At 41.3% G+C, this 18711-nt stretch overlaps 1 protein-coding gene across 2 annotated transcripts in view; it reads right to left on the bottom strand.

Annotated features, from left to right (window-relative positions):
- The window catches only part of KLHL42 (kelch like family member 42), a 41976-nt gene that overhangs the window by 4906 nt on the left and 18359 nt on the right, over positions 1-18711 (bottom strand). For both annotated transcript variants that reach the window (XM_053718802.1, XM_053718801.1), the window contains exon 3: positions 10807-11000. In XM_053718802.1, coding sequence (XP_053574777.1) covers positions 10807-11000 — 194 coding nt within the window. The remainder of the gene's footprint in view (positions 1-10806; positions 11001-18711) is intronic.

Below are 18711 nucleotides of genomic sequence, written 5' to 3'. Positions count from 1 at the left end.
AATGTTCTTTAACTTCTATGTTTGATATTATATCTGTATTGTTTGATAGCACTAAATCCAATATAGCTTTACTCCTAGTTGGCTCCTCTATTAATTGTGACAAGAAGTTATCCCTGAGAACATTTAAAAATCTATCCCCCTTAGCTGAATTACTAGTTTCATTGGCCCAGTTTATATCAGGGTAGTTAAAATCTCCCATAATTACAGCACTGTTATTAGCAGCCTTACCTATTTGGATAAGTAGTTGAGTTTCCTCCGGGTCACTAATGTTGGGAGGCTTGTAGCATGTTCCTAGTAATATTTTTTTAGGATTTTTCCCCCCACTCTTTATTTCAACCCACAGGGTCTCTACATTGTCACTTGTATCATAAATATCTTCCCTTATTGTAGGTTTAAGGTCAGGTTTAATATACATGCAGATTCCTCCACCCCTTTTATTATTCCTGTCCCTCCTAAATAATGTATACCCCTCTAAGTTAACTGCCCAGTCATGTGAATCATCCCACCAAGTTTCAGTTATACTGATAACATCATAGTCCTCTTCTGCAACTAAGAGCGTCAGCTCCCCCATTTTACCTGTCATGCTTCTTGCATTTGTTGTCATACATTTAATTTCCATGTGCTTTCTGCTGCTACTTGGTGTACTTTCCTCTATACTTTCTAATGTGACATTTCTTAAGTCATCCCTTCCTTGAGATATTAAGGGAGTGACATATTCAGACACTGATCTCTCTGTTCTATTTTGTTCTAATTGACCCTCCCCCCCTTTGCCTAGTTTAAAAGGTTCTCTAAACGTGCTACCATCCTTTCCCCCAACACACCTGCACCCATGTCATTCAGGTGCAATCCATCCTTACTGTACAATTTGTACCCTAGTGAAAAATCAGCCCAGTGTTCTAAAAAGTCAAACCCCTCATTTTTACACCATGTTTTTAGCCATGAATTAACAGACCTTAGCTCCTTCTGCCTTACTGAGTTAACACACGGCACTGGTAATATCTCAGAAAATATTACTTTGGAGGTCCTTGCTTTAAGCTTGCTACCTAACTCCCTGAAGTCATTTTTTAGGACTCTCCATCTCCCACTGATTTCTTCATTAGTACCAATATGCACCATGACTGCAGGATCAGACCCACATCCCTCTAACAATCTATCAATACGCTCCACAATATGCCTAACACGAGCCCCTGGAAGACAGCAAACTGTTCTATGTAAAGGGTCTGGATGACAAATTACCCCATCAACCTTCCTTATAATAGAGTCTCCTACCACCAACATCTGCCTCTGGCCCTGACTTGTATGCCCCTCTTCCATGACTGAAGGACTGCCCACCATAGTATGCTCCTCTTCCACAGCTAAAGGACTGTTCACTATACTAGGCAACACGGCCCTCTCTGACACTGCCACCCCTGAACTGATATCCCCAACATCTTCACTTAATCTTGCAAATCTATTGGGGTGTACCAGCTCAGAACTGGCCCGTCTCTTCCGCTTACTTCGCCCTCTAACTGTGACCCAGCTACATCCTGGAGTCTCCTCATCTGAATCCTCCCCATTCCCACTGCTGGAACCATTAACAACCAGCTCAGTCCTATCCATTTCCCTTTCAAGTGTCTGAATTTCATGTAGTGTTGCAATTCGTTCCTCCAGATCCCCAATACGAGTTTCTAAAGAGACAATATGCTCGCACTTGCCACAAACATATAATCCCAGAAGCGGCTGCTCCAGTGATGCAAACATGTGGCAAGCTGTACACTGAATGAGATTCTCACACATTCTTAATAAAAGGTTTAACTTAAAAGTATAAAATATATTTCCCCTTGGTTACCCCAAAACCTTGTTTGCCTAACTACCTTGGTTAGCTAACTATTATACTTAAACAGACAATGTTACTTAAACAGAGAATCAATACAGCAAGCCTAAAAGAGCAAGCTCACAGAGTAAATGTGCTAAATTTATAGGCTTGCAAGGCCCAAACAGGTGAAAATAATCCCACCCCTAATTACCCACACAGACAGAAAAACAAAAAAAAAATTGGAATGCTAGAAATAAAGTTATTTAGTTATTTCCTTTTTTTAAAATAAAAATGCAACCCTTGCAAAGCAAATAATTTAGAAAATAGCTTGGTTAGCTATTATACTTAAACAGACAATGTTACTTTAACAGAGAATCAATACAGCAAGCCTAAAAGAGCAAGCTCACAGAGTAAATGTTCTAAATTTATAGGCTTGCAAGGCCCAAACAGGTGAAAATAATCCCACCCCTAATTACCCACACAGACAGAAAAACAAAAAAAAATTGGAATGCTAGAAATAAAGTTATTTAGTTATTTCCTTTTTTTAAAATAAAAATGCAACCCTTGCAAAGCAAATAATTTAGAAAATAGCTTGGTTAGCTATTATACTTAAACAGACAATGTTACTTTAACAGAGAATCAATACAGCAAGCCTAAAAGAGCAAGCTCACAGAGTAAATGTGCTAAATTTATAGGCTTGGTATTCTTAGTTAAAAGCTTAAAAGGGACAGTCAACACTAGAATTGTTGTTGTTTTTAAAGATAGATAATCCCTTAATTACCAATTCCCCAGTTTTTAGCCAATCAGTGCTGGCTCCTAGGAACTCCACGTGCCTGAGCACAGTGTTATCTATATGACACATATGAACTAACACCCTCTAGTGGTGAGAAACTGTCAAAATGCCGTGAGAGAAGAGGCAGCCTTCAAGGGCCTAGAAATTAGCATATGAACCTCCTAGGTTAAAGGGACAGTCAAATCCAAAAAAAACTTTCATGTTTCAAATAGGGCATGTAATTTTAAACAGCTTTCCAATTAACTTTTATCACCAATTTTGCTTTGTTCTCTTGGTATTCTTAGTTGAAAGCTAAACCTTGGAGGTTCATATGCTAATTTCTAAGCCCTTGAAGGCCGCTTCTTCTCTCAGGGCATTTTGACAGTTTTTTTATCACTAGAGGGGGTAAGTTCATGTGTGTCATATAGATAACACTTCTCACGCACATGGAGTTCAGGTGAGCCAGCTCTGATTGGGTAAAATGGATGTCTGTCAAAAGAACTGAAATAAGGGGGCAGTTTGCAGAGGATTAGATACAAGATAATCACAGAGGTAAAAACAAAATGTATTCTTACCTGATAAATGTATTTATTTCTTGACACAGTGAGTCCACTGGTCATCTAATTACTATTGGGAATATCACTCCTGGCCAGCAGGAGGGGGCAAATAGCACCACAGCAAAGCTGTTAAGTAGCACCTCCCTTCCCTCCAACCCCATTCGACCGAAGGAAAAAGAGAGAAAGGAAGTAACACAAGGTGCAGAGGTGCCTGAGGTGTATAAAACAAAGAAAAAAACTGCTGTGGACTCACCGTGCCAAGAAAGAAAGAAATTTATCAGGTAAGCATAAATTTAGTTTTCTTTCTAATGACACGGTGAGTCCACGGATCATCTAATTACTATTGGGAATCAATACCCAAGCTAGAGGACACAGATGATAAGGGAGGGACAAGACAGGGAACTTAAACGGAAGGCACCACTGCTTGAAGAACCTTTCTCCCAAAACAAGCCTCAGCCGAGGCAAAAGTATCAAATTTATAGAATTTAGAAAAAGTGTGTAGAGAGGACCAAGTTGCAGCCTTGCAAATCTGTTCCACAGAAGCATAATTTTTGAAGGCCCAGGAAGAGAAAACAGCCCTCGTAGAATGAGCCGTGATTCTCTCAGGAGTCTGCTGTCCTGCAGTTTCATAGGCCAAGCGAATTATACTCTTCAGCAAAAAAAAAAAAGAGAAGTAGCCGTAGCTTTCTGACCCTTAAGTTTCCCAGAGAAAACAACAAACAGAGTCAAACACTGACGAAAATCCTTAGTCGGCTGTAAATAGTATTTCAACGCACGCACCACATCTAGGTTGTGCAGCAGACGCTCCTTATGAGAAGGAGTGTTAGGACACAAAGAAGGAACAACAATCTCTTGATTAATGTTCCTATCCGAAACCACCTTAGGAAGGAACCCTAACTTAGTACGCAGAACTACCTTATCAGAATGAAAAATAAGATAAGGGGAATCACACTGCAATGCCGAGAGTTCTGAGACTCTGCGGGCAGAAGAAATTGCAACAAGAAACAAAACTTTCCAAGATAATAACTTAATATCTAAGGAATGCATAGGCTCAAACGAAGCCTGTTGAAGAACTTTAAGAACAAGGTTAAGACTCCAGGGAGGAGTAACAGGTTTGAACACAGGCCTGATTCTGACCAAGGCCTGACAAAAAGATTGCACGTCTGGTACATCGATCAGACGTTTATGCAACAAAATAGATAAGGCAGATATTTGACCCTTCAAAGTACTCGCAGATAAACCCTTCTCCAGACCCTCCAGGAGAAAGGACAAAATTCTAGGAATCCGAACTCTACTCCAAGAGTAGCCTCTGGATTCATACCAATGCAGATATTTACGCTATATCTTATGGTAAATCTTTCTAGTCACAGGCTTATGAGCCTGAACCATGGTCTCAATGACCGACTCAGAAAAACCACGCTTAAATAAAATTAAGCGTTCAATCTCCAAGCAGTCAGCTTCAGAGAAACTAGATTTGGGTGAAGGAAGGGCCCTTGAAGTAGAAAGTCCTTCCTCAATTGAAGTCTCCAAGGTGGAAGAGATGACATCTCCACTAGGTCTGCAAACCAGATACTGCAAGGCCATGCCGGTCCAATGAAGATCACCAACGCCCTCTCCTGTTTGATTCGAGCAATGACCCGAGGCAGGAGAGCGAACGGAGGAAAAAGGTATGCTAGACTGAAATTCCAAGGGACCGCCAGAGCATCTATCAGTACAACCTGAGGATCCCTCGACCCGTCCCTCGGAAGCTTGGAATTCTGACGAGATGAAATTAGATCCATTTCCGGCTGTCCCCATTTGAGAATCAAGCTGGAAAACACTTCCGGATGGAGTTCCCACTCCCCCGGGTGAAAGGTCTGTCTGCTCAGAAAATCCGCTTCCCAATTGTCCACTCCTGGAATGTGGATCGCAGATAGACAGCAGTTGTGGGTCTCCGCCCACTGAATAGTCTTGGCTACCTCTATCATGGCCAAGGAACTGAGTTCCTCCCTGATGGTTGATGTAAGCCACTGAAGTTATGTTGTCCGACTGGAACCTGATAAACCGGGCTGAAGCTAACTGAGGCCAGGCCAGAAGAGCATTGAGATTGCCCTAAGCTCTAGAATGTTTATGGGGAGAACAGACTCCTCCAGAGTCCATGTTCCCTGAGCCTTTAGCAAGCCCCAGACTGCTCTGCATCCCAGCAGGTTGGCGTCCGTTGTCACAATCACCCAGGTGGGTCTGTGGAAGCAGGTTCCCTGGGAGAGATGTTCCTGAAACAACCACCAAAGAAGAGAATCTCTTGTCGCCTGATCCAGATGTAATCGCGGATCTGAGCATGCATAACTGCAGAGGTTTGAGGTGGAAACGGGCAAACGGAATGATGTCCATGGCACCTACCATCAGACCGATTACCTCCATACATTGATCCACTGACAGCAGAGGAGAGGACTGAAGCGCCCAACAAGAATCGAAGATCTTTGATTTTCTGACCTCTGTCAGAAATATGTTCATCGATAGGGAATCTATTATGGTTCCCAAGAACACTACCCTTGTAGCTAGAATTAAGGAACTCTTTCCCAAATTCACCTTCCATCCGTGAGAGCGCAGAAAGGATAACAAAATTTCTGTGTGGGAGTTCGTTTGTTGAAAGGATGGCTCCTGAACCAGAATGTCGTCCAGATAAGGTGCCACTGCAATGCCCTTCAACAGGAGCACCGCCAACAGAGATCCCAGGACCTTTGAAAAAATTCTGGGAGCTGTGGCAAGGCCGAATGGAAGAGCCACAAACTGGAAGTGTTTGTCTAGAAATGCGAACTTCAGAAACTTGTGACGATGCCTGTGGATGGGAACATGCAGGTACGCATACATTAAATCTACTGTTGTCATGAATTGACCCTCTTGAACCAAGGGAAGAATGGAACGAATAGTTTCCATCTTGAAAGACGGTACTCTGAGGAGCTTGTTTAGACTTTTGAGGTCTAGAATTGGTCTGAAAGTTCCCTCTTTGGGAACCACAAACAAATTGGAGTAAAATCCCAGACCCTGTTCCTGCATTGGAAAAGGAACCTTCACTCCCAGGTCAAAAAGGTCTCGAACACAGTGTAAGAAAGCCTCTCCTTTAATCTGGTCTACAGATAATCTTGAGAGCAGAAACCTGCCCCTGGGAGGAAAGGTCTTGAACTCTAGTTTGTATCCCTGGGACACGATGTCTAAGCAAAGAAGGAAAGTCTGCCCCCCACAAGATCCAGTCCCGGATCGGGGGCAGACCCTTCATGCTGACTTTAAATCAGTAGCAGGCTTCTTAGATTGCTTTCCCTTGTTCCATGACTGGTTGGCCCTCCAGGAAGGCTTGGACTTTTCCTGCTTTGCAGAGGGAGAGGAAGGCTTACACTTGATGTTTCGAAAGGAATGAAAATTACTCTGACCTCCCTTCTGCTTATTCCTCTTATCCTGAGGGAGGAAATTACCTTTTCCTCCCGTAATGTCAGAAATAATTTCAGCCAAGCCCGGCCCAAACAAGGTCTTAACCGTAAGGAATCGCCAAAAGCTTAGATTTAGACAACACATCTGCAGACCAGGATTTTAACCATAAGGCTCTGCGGGCCAGTACGGCAAACCCAGCTTGATAACCTGTAGGGAAGCATCCTTAATAAAAGAATTGGACAACTTAAGAGCCTTGATCCTATCCTGGATCTCCTCAAGGGGAGTGTCTGTCTGATTAGAATCAGACAACGCATCAAACCAGTATGCCGCACTAATGACGGTAGCAATACACACCGCAGGTTGCCATTGTAAACCCTGTTGTACATACATCTTTTTTAGTAACCCTTCCAACTTCTTATCCATAGGATCCTTAAAAGGAACAGCTATCCTCTATGGGAATAGTGGTTCTCTTAGCCAAAGTGGAAATTGCCCCTTCCACCTTGGGGACCATCTGCCAAGACTCCTTGATAGAGTCAGCTATTGGAAAATCTTCTTAAAAATTGGGGGGGGGGGGGGGAAAGGTATACCAGGTCTCTCCCATTCCCGAGCAATAACCTCTGTAGCCCGGTCTGGTACCGGAAAGACCTCCACCGTGGAAGGAACGTCAAAGTATTTGTTTAACTTACTTGACTTCTTAGGATTGACCACGACAGTCAGGTCGGAGTCGTCCAGAGTGGCCAAAACCTCCTTAAGTAACAACCGGAGATGTTCTAGCTTAAACATAAAGGATACAACTTCAGCGTCAGTAGAAGGAATTACACTGTCTGAGTCTGAGACTTCACCCTCAGATGCTACCGAAGTATCTTCCTCCTCATTTCTGGGAGGGAACATTCGGAAAAGCCACAACTGTGTCAGAAACCTTACATTTCCTCTTGTGCTTTCCTTGTAGCATGGGAAAAGCAGACAGCGCATCAGTTACCGCAGAGGATATGTGGGTAGCAATGTCTTGCAAGGTAACCCCAAATGGAGTGTGAGAGGAAACGCAGGGCACTGCATGTGTGGAGGATAATGTTTGGGACACTTGAGGAGAAAGCTGCGGCATATCTTGGACAGGGGACCCCTGAACAGCATCCGCCTTAGCTAATAATGGCTCAGATTCAAAAAGTCTATCCCTGTAATGTAATGTTCTTCCAATACATGAGGGACAAAATGGAATTAGGGGTTCCACATTAGAGTCAAAACACAAGCCACATGTAACATTTTGCAGGGCCTCTTGATCCATCTTTAATCAATTTATAAACAAAACAAACAACAGCTTTAAGTCTAAAAATAATAATAAAAAACGTTACTGTCACTTTAAATTTTAAAAGTAAAAATATTTTTTCTTTTATTCCTTGACTACCGCAAAAACAGCAATGTACAATAACTCTCAGGCAGCCTCCTCACCTCAGCACTCCTTGCTGAAGTGCCTACCTGTCCCCCTGTGAACCGGATTCCTCAAACTACAATCTGGACTAAAGTCTAGCTGTTCAAAAACGGCTCTGTAACACTTGTCCCTGATTCCTTTAAGCAGAGACGCAGTAACACACTCTGGACTGGAACAAACATGAAAAGTTCCGGAAAGGCGCGCAACATTAATTGTCGCCTCAGAAGCCCGACCTTCCTATTCATGGATGTAACCTAACTAGAAAGAAGCTGGTTCACAACTGCTTAAAAGCCACCACTGCTCTACTGAAGAGACTGACATGGGCTACAGCTAAACCCCTGGAGGAAGAAGGACAATCTTGCTCTGCTTCAAAATAATAAAATCTTGATTGAAGAATCTTCTTTCAGACACCTAAACTTTACCACCTCCTTGCTTTTAACGTAGGCAAAGAGAATGACTGGGGTTGGAGGGAAGGGAGGTGATACTTAACAGCTTTGCTGTGGTGCTCTTTGCCTCCTCCTGTTGGCCAGGAGTGATATTCCCAATAGTAATTAGATGATCCGTGGACTCACTGTGTCATTAGAAAGAAAAAAAGTGTATTTATATAACTGTGTTGGTTGTGCAAAACTAGGGAAAGGGTAATAAAGGGATTATCTATCTTTTTAAACAATAAAAATTCTGGTGTAGACTGTCCCTTTAAGTTATTTTGACATACTTGCATTTTAGCCTATCAGTGCCGTCTCATAAGAAACTTTACAGGTGTGAGCACAATGTTATCTATATGGCACACCTGAACTAATGCCCTCTAGCTGTGAAAACTGCATTGAGATAAGGGGCACACTTTAAGGGCTTATAAATTAGCATATGAGCCTACCTAGGTTTAGCTTTCAACTTAGAATACTAAGAGAACAAAGCAAATTTGATGCTAAAAAGTGAATTAGGAAGTTGTTTAAAATTACATGCCCTATCTGAATCATGAAAGTTTAATTTTGACTAGACTCTTCCTTTAAATATTAAAAAAAATAAGGGTAAAGTTAATGCCCAAAAAGCAGTGGACGCCAACATATTGTAACTTAGGTTACCCTTTCTGCTGAAGCCAATTAGGAATGGTTATAAGTAGCTTACTAGAGTGTGCAACCAATGACTGTGTGGAATATAGCTGTGTCTGCACTTCCATGTGTAACATAAATTGGAAAGCCCACAATATTGGAGATCAAAATAAATAATGAAAGTATATAGCAACGTTGTTTTACTACATGTAATTAAACATTTTATATTAATATCTTGAGGTGTTTAATGTCCCTTTAAGAGATCTGTAGAAAGGAATCGTCCAACATACATGCTCATCATTGTGCAAGTCTTATAAGAAACTACAGGAAATGCTTTGTGGATGTTGTTGCAGATAAAGGAGGGTCTACAAGTTACTTAATTCAAAGCTTCGCTTTGTTCCAGCCTACACTGAACGATTTAACGTCTTCAACAAAAATATGAAAAGTAAAAGCATTTGTTTGTATTAGTTTAGTCAGATTGTGTTTGTCTATAATTGTGACTTATATGAAGATTAGAGCACATTTTATGGGTAATTAATGCAGAAAGCCAGGTAATTCTAAAAGGTTCACAAATGTTTTCTTGCAACTGTATCACCATGATCTGATTTTATTTTGTTGGTTTGACATCCTGGCTGCTCTATAATTACAATAATCTTTTGTAGATTTAAAATTTATACAGAACATCCTACACTAGTGTCAGCTAGCTGCTGATTGGTGCCTGCACTCATTTGTCTCTTGTGATTGGCTAACTAGATGTCTTCAGCTAACTGCCAGTAGTGCAATGCTGTGCCTTCAGCAAAGGATACAATTTCCACTCTGAGTAGCAGCAAACAAAGTGTTTATTTAAAACAACAAAACACAATCAGCAACGTTTCGGTATTTTTACCTTATTCATGCTAAATATCATACTGAAATGATTCTATTTATAACTTATCACCACTAGGTGGCGCTGCAAGGCCAACTTCCCACTAACCCATTACATACAATTAAATACAATACAAACTTCCATAGTATTATCTAAACCTACTCTAAGCATTAAATAAATTTAAAAACTTGTTCTTTATACAGAATTTCAAAATAGAATCTTTACAAAATGACCTCTTATATACAGACATATTTGGAAATAACATTCTATAGAAATACAGACATATCTAGATCTCTATTTAACCCATTTGGTTCCATAGTGCCCAATTTCCAAATCCAAAAACACTCATGCTGTTTTAGTAGAAGTTCTCTATCCCCTAACCTACGTGGCATAGCTACTTTTTCTATAATCTGAAACCGCAGTTGCCCTATTGAATGACCTTTTTCAATAAAATGATGAGCTACAGGGGCTTTTAAATTCTTTGTTCTAATACAACTTTTATGCTCAATTATCCTATTCTTAATGACCCTAGTCGTTTCTCCTACATAACTCCGCCCACAAGGGCATTTAATTAAATAAATCACATATGATGTTAAGCATGTATGATGCCCATTAATTTTGAATTTCTTTCCTGTGGTTGGATGAAAAAAGATGGGCCCTTTGATCATATTGTTGCAGCTTGAATTCAGCAAAGGATAACAAGAGAGTGAAGCAAATGTGATAATAGAAGTAAATTGGAAAGTTGTTTGAAATTATATGTTCTATTTGAATCACAAAAGCAAATTTTGGGGTTCCCTTTTTGCAGGTAAACTTATCTGATTGCATTCAGCCATTAGTAGATCATTTTTTGTTTTAGGGCTGGTCTATAAACTAAAATAATAATTCCCGGGACCATATTCAGATATGAAATACAATGTTTTCCCAATGTGAGACTTACCTCGTGGAGTGTAACCACCAACTACATAAATTTTCCCCTGGCTCTCACAAGCAGAAAACTCAATCAGTGTCTCGGGTAAAGGAGCCACAGGGGTCCAAACATCTTGTGTAGGTAGGTAACATTCCATATTCGCCAACGACTGGCCTCCTACAGCATACAGGGCTCCGCACACAGCAAGCAGACGGAAGTTACACCTAAGGGAGCAATGGTAAAGAGATTCAGGAATAACAGGAAACTCTTAGGCATCGAGTAAAATTCTTATGCGCCAAAAGGCGGGAAAACACAACGTTATTTTATTAGACCATTTAAAAACAGGGGTGGGCAAGACGTAGATCGCGGTCTACCAGTGGACCGAGAGTGAATTTTGAGGTGACCGCCTGTAAGATTTCAAAAGTCTGCATAATAAGAGAAAGATTTCTCACACATCTACAGCGGCGGGGCTCTTCCCTCAGAATCTAGAATTCTAGATAGAATCTAGATTCTGAGTGAATAGCCTCACCACAGCAGATGTGTGAGAAATCTTTCTCTTATGCAGACTTTTGAAATCGGCTATGACGGCGGTATGGGTACTGTACTTCAGCATGCGCGACGCGGCTGTAGCTGAACTTGCTGCCCCCTAATCAACCTGACATGGCGTCCAGCCAATAAAATTACTTTGTAGAATGAGTCTTGGGCCGTCTTGATTGTAAGACTACTTATCATACGCAGGCGCGGTACACAGATAAGGTTGCTTGACGGTCCCAGCGTGACGTAAACAGAGAGCTCTCGCAGTAAGTAAAAAGACAGAGCGTGGCTGTATTTGTTAAAGAGCGCGGCTGATTTTTAAAGCTGTATTATTTGTGGCAAAAATAAAATTTTCAGCCAGCAGGTCCTATTTGTGGCAAAAATAAAAAAATTTAAGCCAGCAGGTTCTGTTTGTTTAAAAAATAGAATTTTCAGCCAGCAGGTCCCATTTTTTTTAGTTAGGTGATCATGTACCTTGGAATAAAATTAGAGGTAGCCCTTGCCTTACAAAAGTCTGCCCACCCCTGATTTAAAACATGGATATTTCCTAATGTGCATGGTAAACACAATAGGGACGTTTAGACAATAGATGGCTTTGCTTAGATAAAGATCAGATATAAACTAAAGCCTCTAATACACAATTTATTTGGTGAACTAAGAAATAGTATACTAAAAGCATTAGTGTACAGAGAGCAGTTTTCCAAGTAATAATACACTATGCTTTATGGAAGACTAGCGTCTTGCTGTTCTTTACATGGCTAGTAAATATGCGTTTCTACAGTTTCATTAAACTACCTTGTTAAACAAATCTCAGTTGGTGAAATAAAGAATTATCCTACAGTTCTGCCCCAATGCTTACCTCTGTTTTACATTATCCTCAAAAGCACATGCTGTATGAGAACAATTCTTATAAACAGTAGCAACCTATAGTGTTCATGAGAGATAAAGAATTATAGTAAGAATGATGATAGTGATCAGGGTGGGTTTGATTTAAATCACTAGTCAGTACGACAGATTTAATTCATGGTTTTCATTTTTAGAATAATACATTTTCAGATTATTTTTCTGGTTTTATCAGACAATTACTGATTTGGTTATGTATCATTAGATATGCATAGATAGATCATTGCAATAAATGAAATTATTGGAAGTGAACCATCTCCAGTTTAATCATTCATATTTGATTAACTTTTTAGCTGTACTTTATTGGAAGAAGAAAAAACATAATTTATGCTTACCTGATAAATTCCTTTCTCCTGTAGTGTAGTCAGTCCACGGGTCATCCATTACTTATGGGATATTAACTCCTCCCTAACAGGAAGTGCAAGAGGATCACCCAGCAGAGCTGCTATATAGCTCCTCCCCTCTACGTCATACCCAGTCATTCGACCGAAAACCAAACGAGAAAGGAGAAACTATAGGGTGCAGTGGTGACTGGAGTATAATTTAAAATTTAGACCTGCCATAAAAAACAGGGCGGGCCGTGGACTGACTACACTACAGGAGAAAGGAATTTATCAGGTAAGCATAAATTATGTTTTCTCCTGTTAAGTGTAGTCAGTCCACGGGTCATCCATTACTTATGGGATACCAATACCAAAGCTAAAAGTACACGGATGACGGGAGGGACAGGCAGACTCTTTACACGGAAGGAACCACTGCCTGAAGAACCTTTCTCCCAAAAATAGCCTCCGAAGAAGCAAAAGTGTCAAATTTGTAAAATTTAGAAAAAGTGTGAAGTGAAGACCAAATCGCAGCCTTGCAAATCTGTTCAACAGAGGCCTCATTCTTAAAGGCCCAAGTGGAAGCCACAGCTCTGGTAGAATGAGCTGTAATTCTTTCAGGAGGCTGCTGTCCAGCAGTCTCATAGGCTAAACGTATTATGCTACGAAGCCAAAAAGAGAGAGAGGTGGCCGAAGCCTTTTGACCTCTCCTCTGTCCAGAATACACGACAAACAGGGAAGAAGTTTGTCGAAAATCTTTAGTTGCCTGTAAATAAAATTTCAGGGTACGGACAACGTCCAGATTGTGCAGAAGACGTTCCTTCTTTGAAGAAGGGTTGGGGCACAATGATGGAACAACAATCTCTTGATTGATATTCCTGTTGGTAACTACCTTAGGTAAAAACCCAGGTTTAGTACGCAGGACTACCTTGTCTGAATGGAAAATCAGATAAGGAGAATCACAATGTAAGGCAGATAACTCAGAGACTCTTCGAGCCGAGGAAATAGCCATTAAAAACAGAACTTTCCAAGATAGCAGTTTGATATCAATGGAATGAAGGGGTTCAAACGGAACACCCTGTAAAACGTTAAGAACTAAGTTTAAACTCCATGGCGGAGCAACCGTTTTAAACACAGGCTTAATCCTGGCCAAAGCCTGACAAAAAGCCTGGACGTCTGGAACTTCTGACAGACGTCTGTGTAGAAGGATGGACAAAGCTGAGATTTGTCCCTTTAACGAACTAGCGGATAAACCCTTTTCTAAACCTTCTTGTAGAAAAGATAATATCCTAGGAATCCTAACCTTACTCCATGAGTAACTTTTGGATTCGCACCAATGCAAGTATTTGCGCCATATTTTATGGTAAATCTTCATTTCTACAGAATCTATAAGAGTCCCTAAGAAGGGAACTCTTGTGAGTGGCAATAGAGAACTCTTTTCCTCGTTCACTTTCCACCCTTAGAAATGCCAGTACTAACTCTGTATGAGACTTGGCAGTTTGGAAACTTGACGCTTGTATCAGAATGTCGTCTAGGTACGGAGCTACCGATATTCCTTGCGGTCTTAGCACCGCCAGAAGGGACCCCAGAACCTTTGTGAAGATTCTTGGAGCAGTAGCTAACCCGAAGGGAAGAGCTACAAACTGGTAGTGCCTGTCTAGAAAGGCAAACCTTAGGTACCGGTAATGGTCTTTGAGAATCGGTATGTGAAGGTAGGCATCCTTTAAATCCACTGTGGTCATGTACTGACCCTTTTGGATCATGGGTAAGATTGTCCGAATAGTTTCCATTTTGAACGATGGAACTCTTAGGAATTTGTTTAGGATCTTTAAATCCAAGATTGGTCTGAAGGTTCCTTCTTTCTTGGGAAAAACAAACAGATTTGAGTAAAACCCCTGTCCGTGTTACGACCGCGGAACCGGATGGATCACTCCCATTAGTAAAAGATCTTGTACACAGCGTAAAAACGCCTCTTTCTTTATCTGGTTTGTTGACAACCTTGAAAGATGAAATCTCCCTTTTGGAGGAGAAGCTTTGAAGTCCAGAAGATATCCCTGAGATATGATTTCTAACGCCCAGGGATCCTGGACATCTCTTGCCCAAGCCTGGGCGAAGAGAGAAAGTCTGCCCCCTACTAGATCCGTTTCCGGATTGGGGGCCCTCACTTCATGCTGTCTTAAGGGCAGCAGCAGGTTTTCTGGCCTTGTTCCAGGTCTGGTTAGGTTTCCAGCCCTGTCTGAAGCGAGCAACAGTTCCTTCCTGTTTTGGAGCGGAGGAAGTTGATGCTGCTCCTGCCTTGAAGTTACGAAAGGCACGAAAATTAGACTGTCTAGCCCTTGGTTTGGCTCTGTCTTGAGGCAGGGCATGGCCCTTACCTCCAGTAATGTCAGCGATAATTTCTTTCAAACCGGGCCCGAATAATGTCTGCCCTTTGAAAGGTATGTTAAGCAATTTAGATTTAGAAGTCACATCGGCTGACCAGGATTTTAGCCACAGCGCTCTACGTGCCTGAATGGCAAATCCGGAATTCTTAGCCGTAAGCTTAGTTAGATGTACTACGGCATCAGAAATAAATGAATTAGCTAGCTTAAGGGCTTTAAGCTTGTTTGTAATCTCATCCAATGGAGCTGATTCAAGGGTCTCTTCCAGAGACTCAAACCAGAATGCCGCCGCAGCCGTGACAGGCGCAATGCATGCGAGTGGTTGTAATATAAAACCTTGTTGAGTAAACATTTTCTTAAGGTAACCCTCTAACTTTTTATCCATTGGATCTGAAAAGGCACAGCTATCCTCTACCGGGATAGTGGTACGCTTAGCCAGAGTAGAAACTGCTCCCTCCACCTTAGGGACCGTCTGCCATAAGTCCCGTGTGGTGGCGTCTATTGGAAACATTTTTCTAAATATCGGAGGGGGGGAAAAGGGTACACCGGGCCTATCCCACTCCTTGGTAATAATTTCTGTAAGCCTCTTAGGTATAGGGAAAACGTCAGTACACGCCGGTACCGCATATTATCTATCCAGCCTACATAATTTCTCTGGGATTGCAACCGTGTTACAATCATTCAGAGCCGCTAATACCTCCCCTAATAGTACACGGAGGTTCTCAAGCTTAAATTTAAAATTTGAAATGTCTGAATCCAGTCTATTTGGATCAGATCCGTCACCTACAGAATGAAGCTCTCCGTCTTCATGCTCTGCCACTTGTGACGCAGTATCAGACATGGCTCTAACATTATCAGCGTACTCTGTTCGCACCCCAGAGTGGTTGCGTTTACCTCTAAGTTCTGGCAATTTAGATAAAACTTCAGTCATAACATTAGCCATGTCTTGTAAAGTGATTTGTAATGGCCGCCCTGATGTACTTGGCGCCACAATATCACGCACCTCCCGAGCGGGAGATGCAGGTACTGACACGTGAGGAGAGTTAGTCGGCATAACTTTCCCCTCGATGTCTGGTGAAATTTTCTTAACATGTACAGATTGGCTTTTATTTAAAGTAGCATCAATGCAATTAGTACACAAATTTCTATTGGGCTCCACATTGGTCTTAGAACATATTGCACAAAGGGATTCCTGTGTGTCAGACATGTTTAAACAAACTAGCAATTAGACTAGCAAGCTTGGAAAATACTTTTCAAACAATTTTCAAGTAATATAAAAAACGTTACTGTGCCTTTAAGAAGCACACAAAAACTGTCACAGTGAAATAACAATGAACCGGATTAGTTATAGAAACCAATTTTTTACAGTAAATGCATTAATTTAGCAAAGGATTGCACCCACTAGCAAATGGATGATTAACCCTTTAATACCAAAAAACGGATAACAAATAAAATATAAACGTTTTTATCACAGTCAAAGCACAGTCTCACAGGTCTGCTGTGAGTGATTACCTCCCTCAAAACTAGTTTTGGAGACCCCTGAGCTCTGTAGAGACGTCCTGGATCATGCAGGGAGAATAAGGAAGACTTGTGACTGAATTTCTACTGCGTAGAAAAGCGCCAAAATAGGCCCCTCCCACACATAATACAACAGTGGGGAAGCTCAATAAACTGACTTTATTTAAAACGAACGACAGCCAAGTGGAAATTAATGCCCATAAAATTTTTCACCAAGTACCTCAAAGCTAAAAACGATTAACATGCCAGAAAAACGTTTTAAATATAAATACATGAAGTTATAAACAAACCTGTTGCTAGTTGCTTTTACTGCAGAAGGCTATAAGTTATATGTATACAGTATTTTCTTAGTGAAGTGCCATTCTCCAGAAATACCTCAGTGCCAACATACATACATAACAGCCTGATACCAGTTGCTACTACTGCATTTAAGGCTGTACTTACATTTTAACGGTATTAGCAGTATTTTCTCAGTCAATTCCATTCCTTAGAAAATAATATACTGCAACATACCTCTTTGCAGGTGAACCCTGCCCGCTGTCCCCTGTTCTGAAGTTACCCCGCTCCTCAGAAGGCCGAGAACAGCAAATGGATCTTAGTTACGTCCGCTAAGATCATACACAAACTCAGGCAGATTCTTCTTCTAATGCTGTCTGAGAAAAAGCAACACACTCCGGTGCTGCTTAAAATAACAAACTTTTGATTGAAGAAATAAAACTAAATTTTAATAACCACTGTCCTCTCACACATCCTATCGATTAGTTAGGTGCAAGAGAATGACTGGGTATGAAGTAGAGGGGAGGAGCTATATAGCAGCTCTGCTTGGGTGATCCTCTTGCACTTCCTGTTAGGGAGGAGTTAATATCCCATAAGTAATGGATGACCCGTGGACTGACTACACTTAACAGGAGAAATAATTCAACAGAGGCCTCATTCTTAAAGGCCCAAGTGGAAGCCACAGCTCTGGTAGAATGAGCTGTAATTCTTTCAGGAGGCTGCTGTCCAGCAGTCTCATAGGCTAAACGTATTATGCTACGAAGCCAAAAAGAGAGAGAGGTGGCCGAAGCCTTTTGACCTCTCCTCTGTCCAGAATACACGACAAACAGGGAAGAAGTTTGTCGAAAATCTTTAGTTGCCTGTAAATAAAATTTCAGGGTACGGACAACGTCCAGATTGTGCAGAAGACGTTCCTTCTTTGAAGAAGGGTTGGGGCACAATGATGGAACAACAATCTCTTGATTGATATTCCTGTTGGTAACTACCTTAGGTAAAAACCCAGGTTTAGTACGCAGGACTACCTTGTCTGAATGGAAAATCAGATAAGGAGAATCACAATGTAAGGCAGATAACTCAGAGACTCTTCGAGCCGAGGAAATAGCCATTAAAAACAGAACTTTCCAAGATAGCAGTTTGATATCAATGGAATGAAGGGGTTCAAACGGAACACCCTGTAAAACGTTAAGAACTAAGTTTAAACTCCATGGCGGAGCAACCGTTTTAAACACAGGCTTAATCCTGGCCAAAGCCTGACAAAAAGCCTGGACGTCTGGAACTTCTGACAGACGTCTGTGTAGAAGGATGGACAAAGCTGAGATTTGTCCCTTTAACGAACTAGCGGATAAACCCTTTTCTAAACCTTCTTGTAGAAAAGATAATATCCTAGGAATCCTAACCTTACTCCATGAGTAACTTTTGGATTCGCACCAATGCAAGTATTTGCGCCATATTTTATGGTAAATCTTCATTTCTACAGAATCTATAAGAGTCCCTAAGAAGGGAACTCTTGTGAGTGGCAATAGAGAACTCTTTTCCTCGTTCACTTTCCACCCTTAGAAATGCCAGTACTAACTCTGTATGAGACTTGGCAGTTTGGAAACTTGACGCTTGTATCAGAATGTCGTCTAGGTACGGAGCTACCGATATTCCTTGCGGTCTTAGCACCGCCAGAAGGGACCCCAGAACCTTTGTGAAGATTCTTGGAGCAGTAGCTAACCCGAAGGGAAGAGCTACAAACTGGTAGTGCCTGTCTAGAAAGGCAAACCTTAGGTACCGGTAATGGTCTTTGAGAATCGGTATGTGAAGGTAGGCATCCTTTAAATCCACTGTGGTCATGTACTGACCCTTTTGGATCATGGGTAAGATTGTCCGAATAGTTTCCATTTTGAACGATGGAACTCTTAGGAATTTGTTTAGGATCTTTAAATCCAAGATTGGTCTGAAGGTTCCTTCTTTCTTGGGAAAAACAAACAGATTTGAGTAAAACCCCTGTCCGTGTTACG

Source organism: Bombina bombina, chromosome 6 (genome assembly GCF_027579735.1).
Source record: "Bombina bombina isolate aBomBom1 chromosome 6, aBomBom1.pri, whole genome shotgun sequence".
Lineage (NCBI taxonomy): Eukaryota > Metazoa > Chordata > Amphibia > Anura > Bombinatoridae > Bombina > Bombina bombina.
The sequence above is the reverse complement of the archived record's forward strand: the minus strand, read 5'-3'. Positions and strand labels throughout refer to the sequence as shown.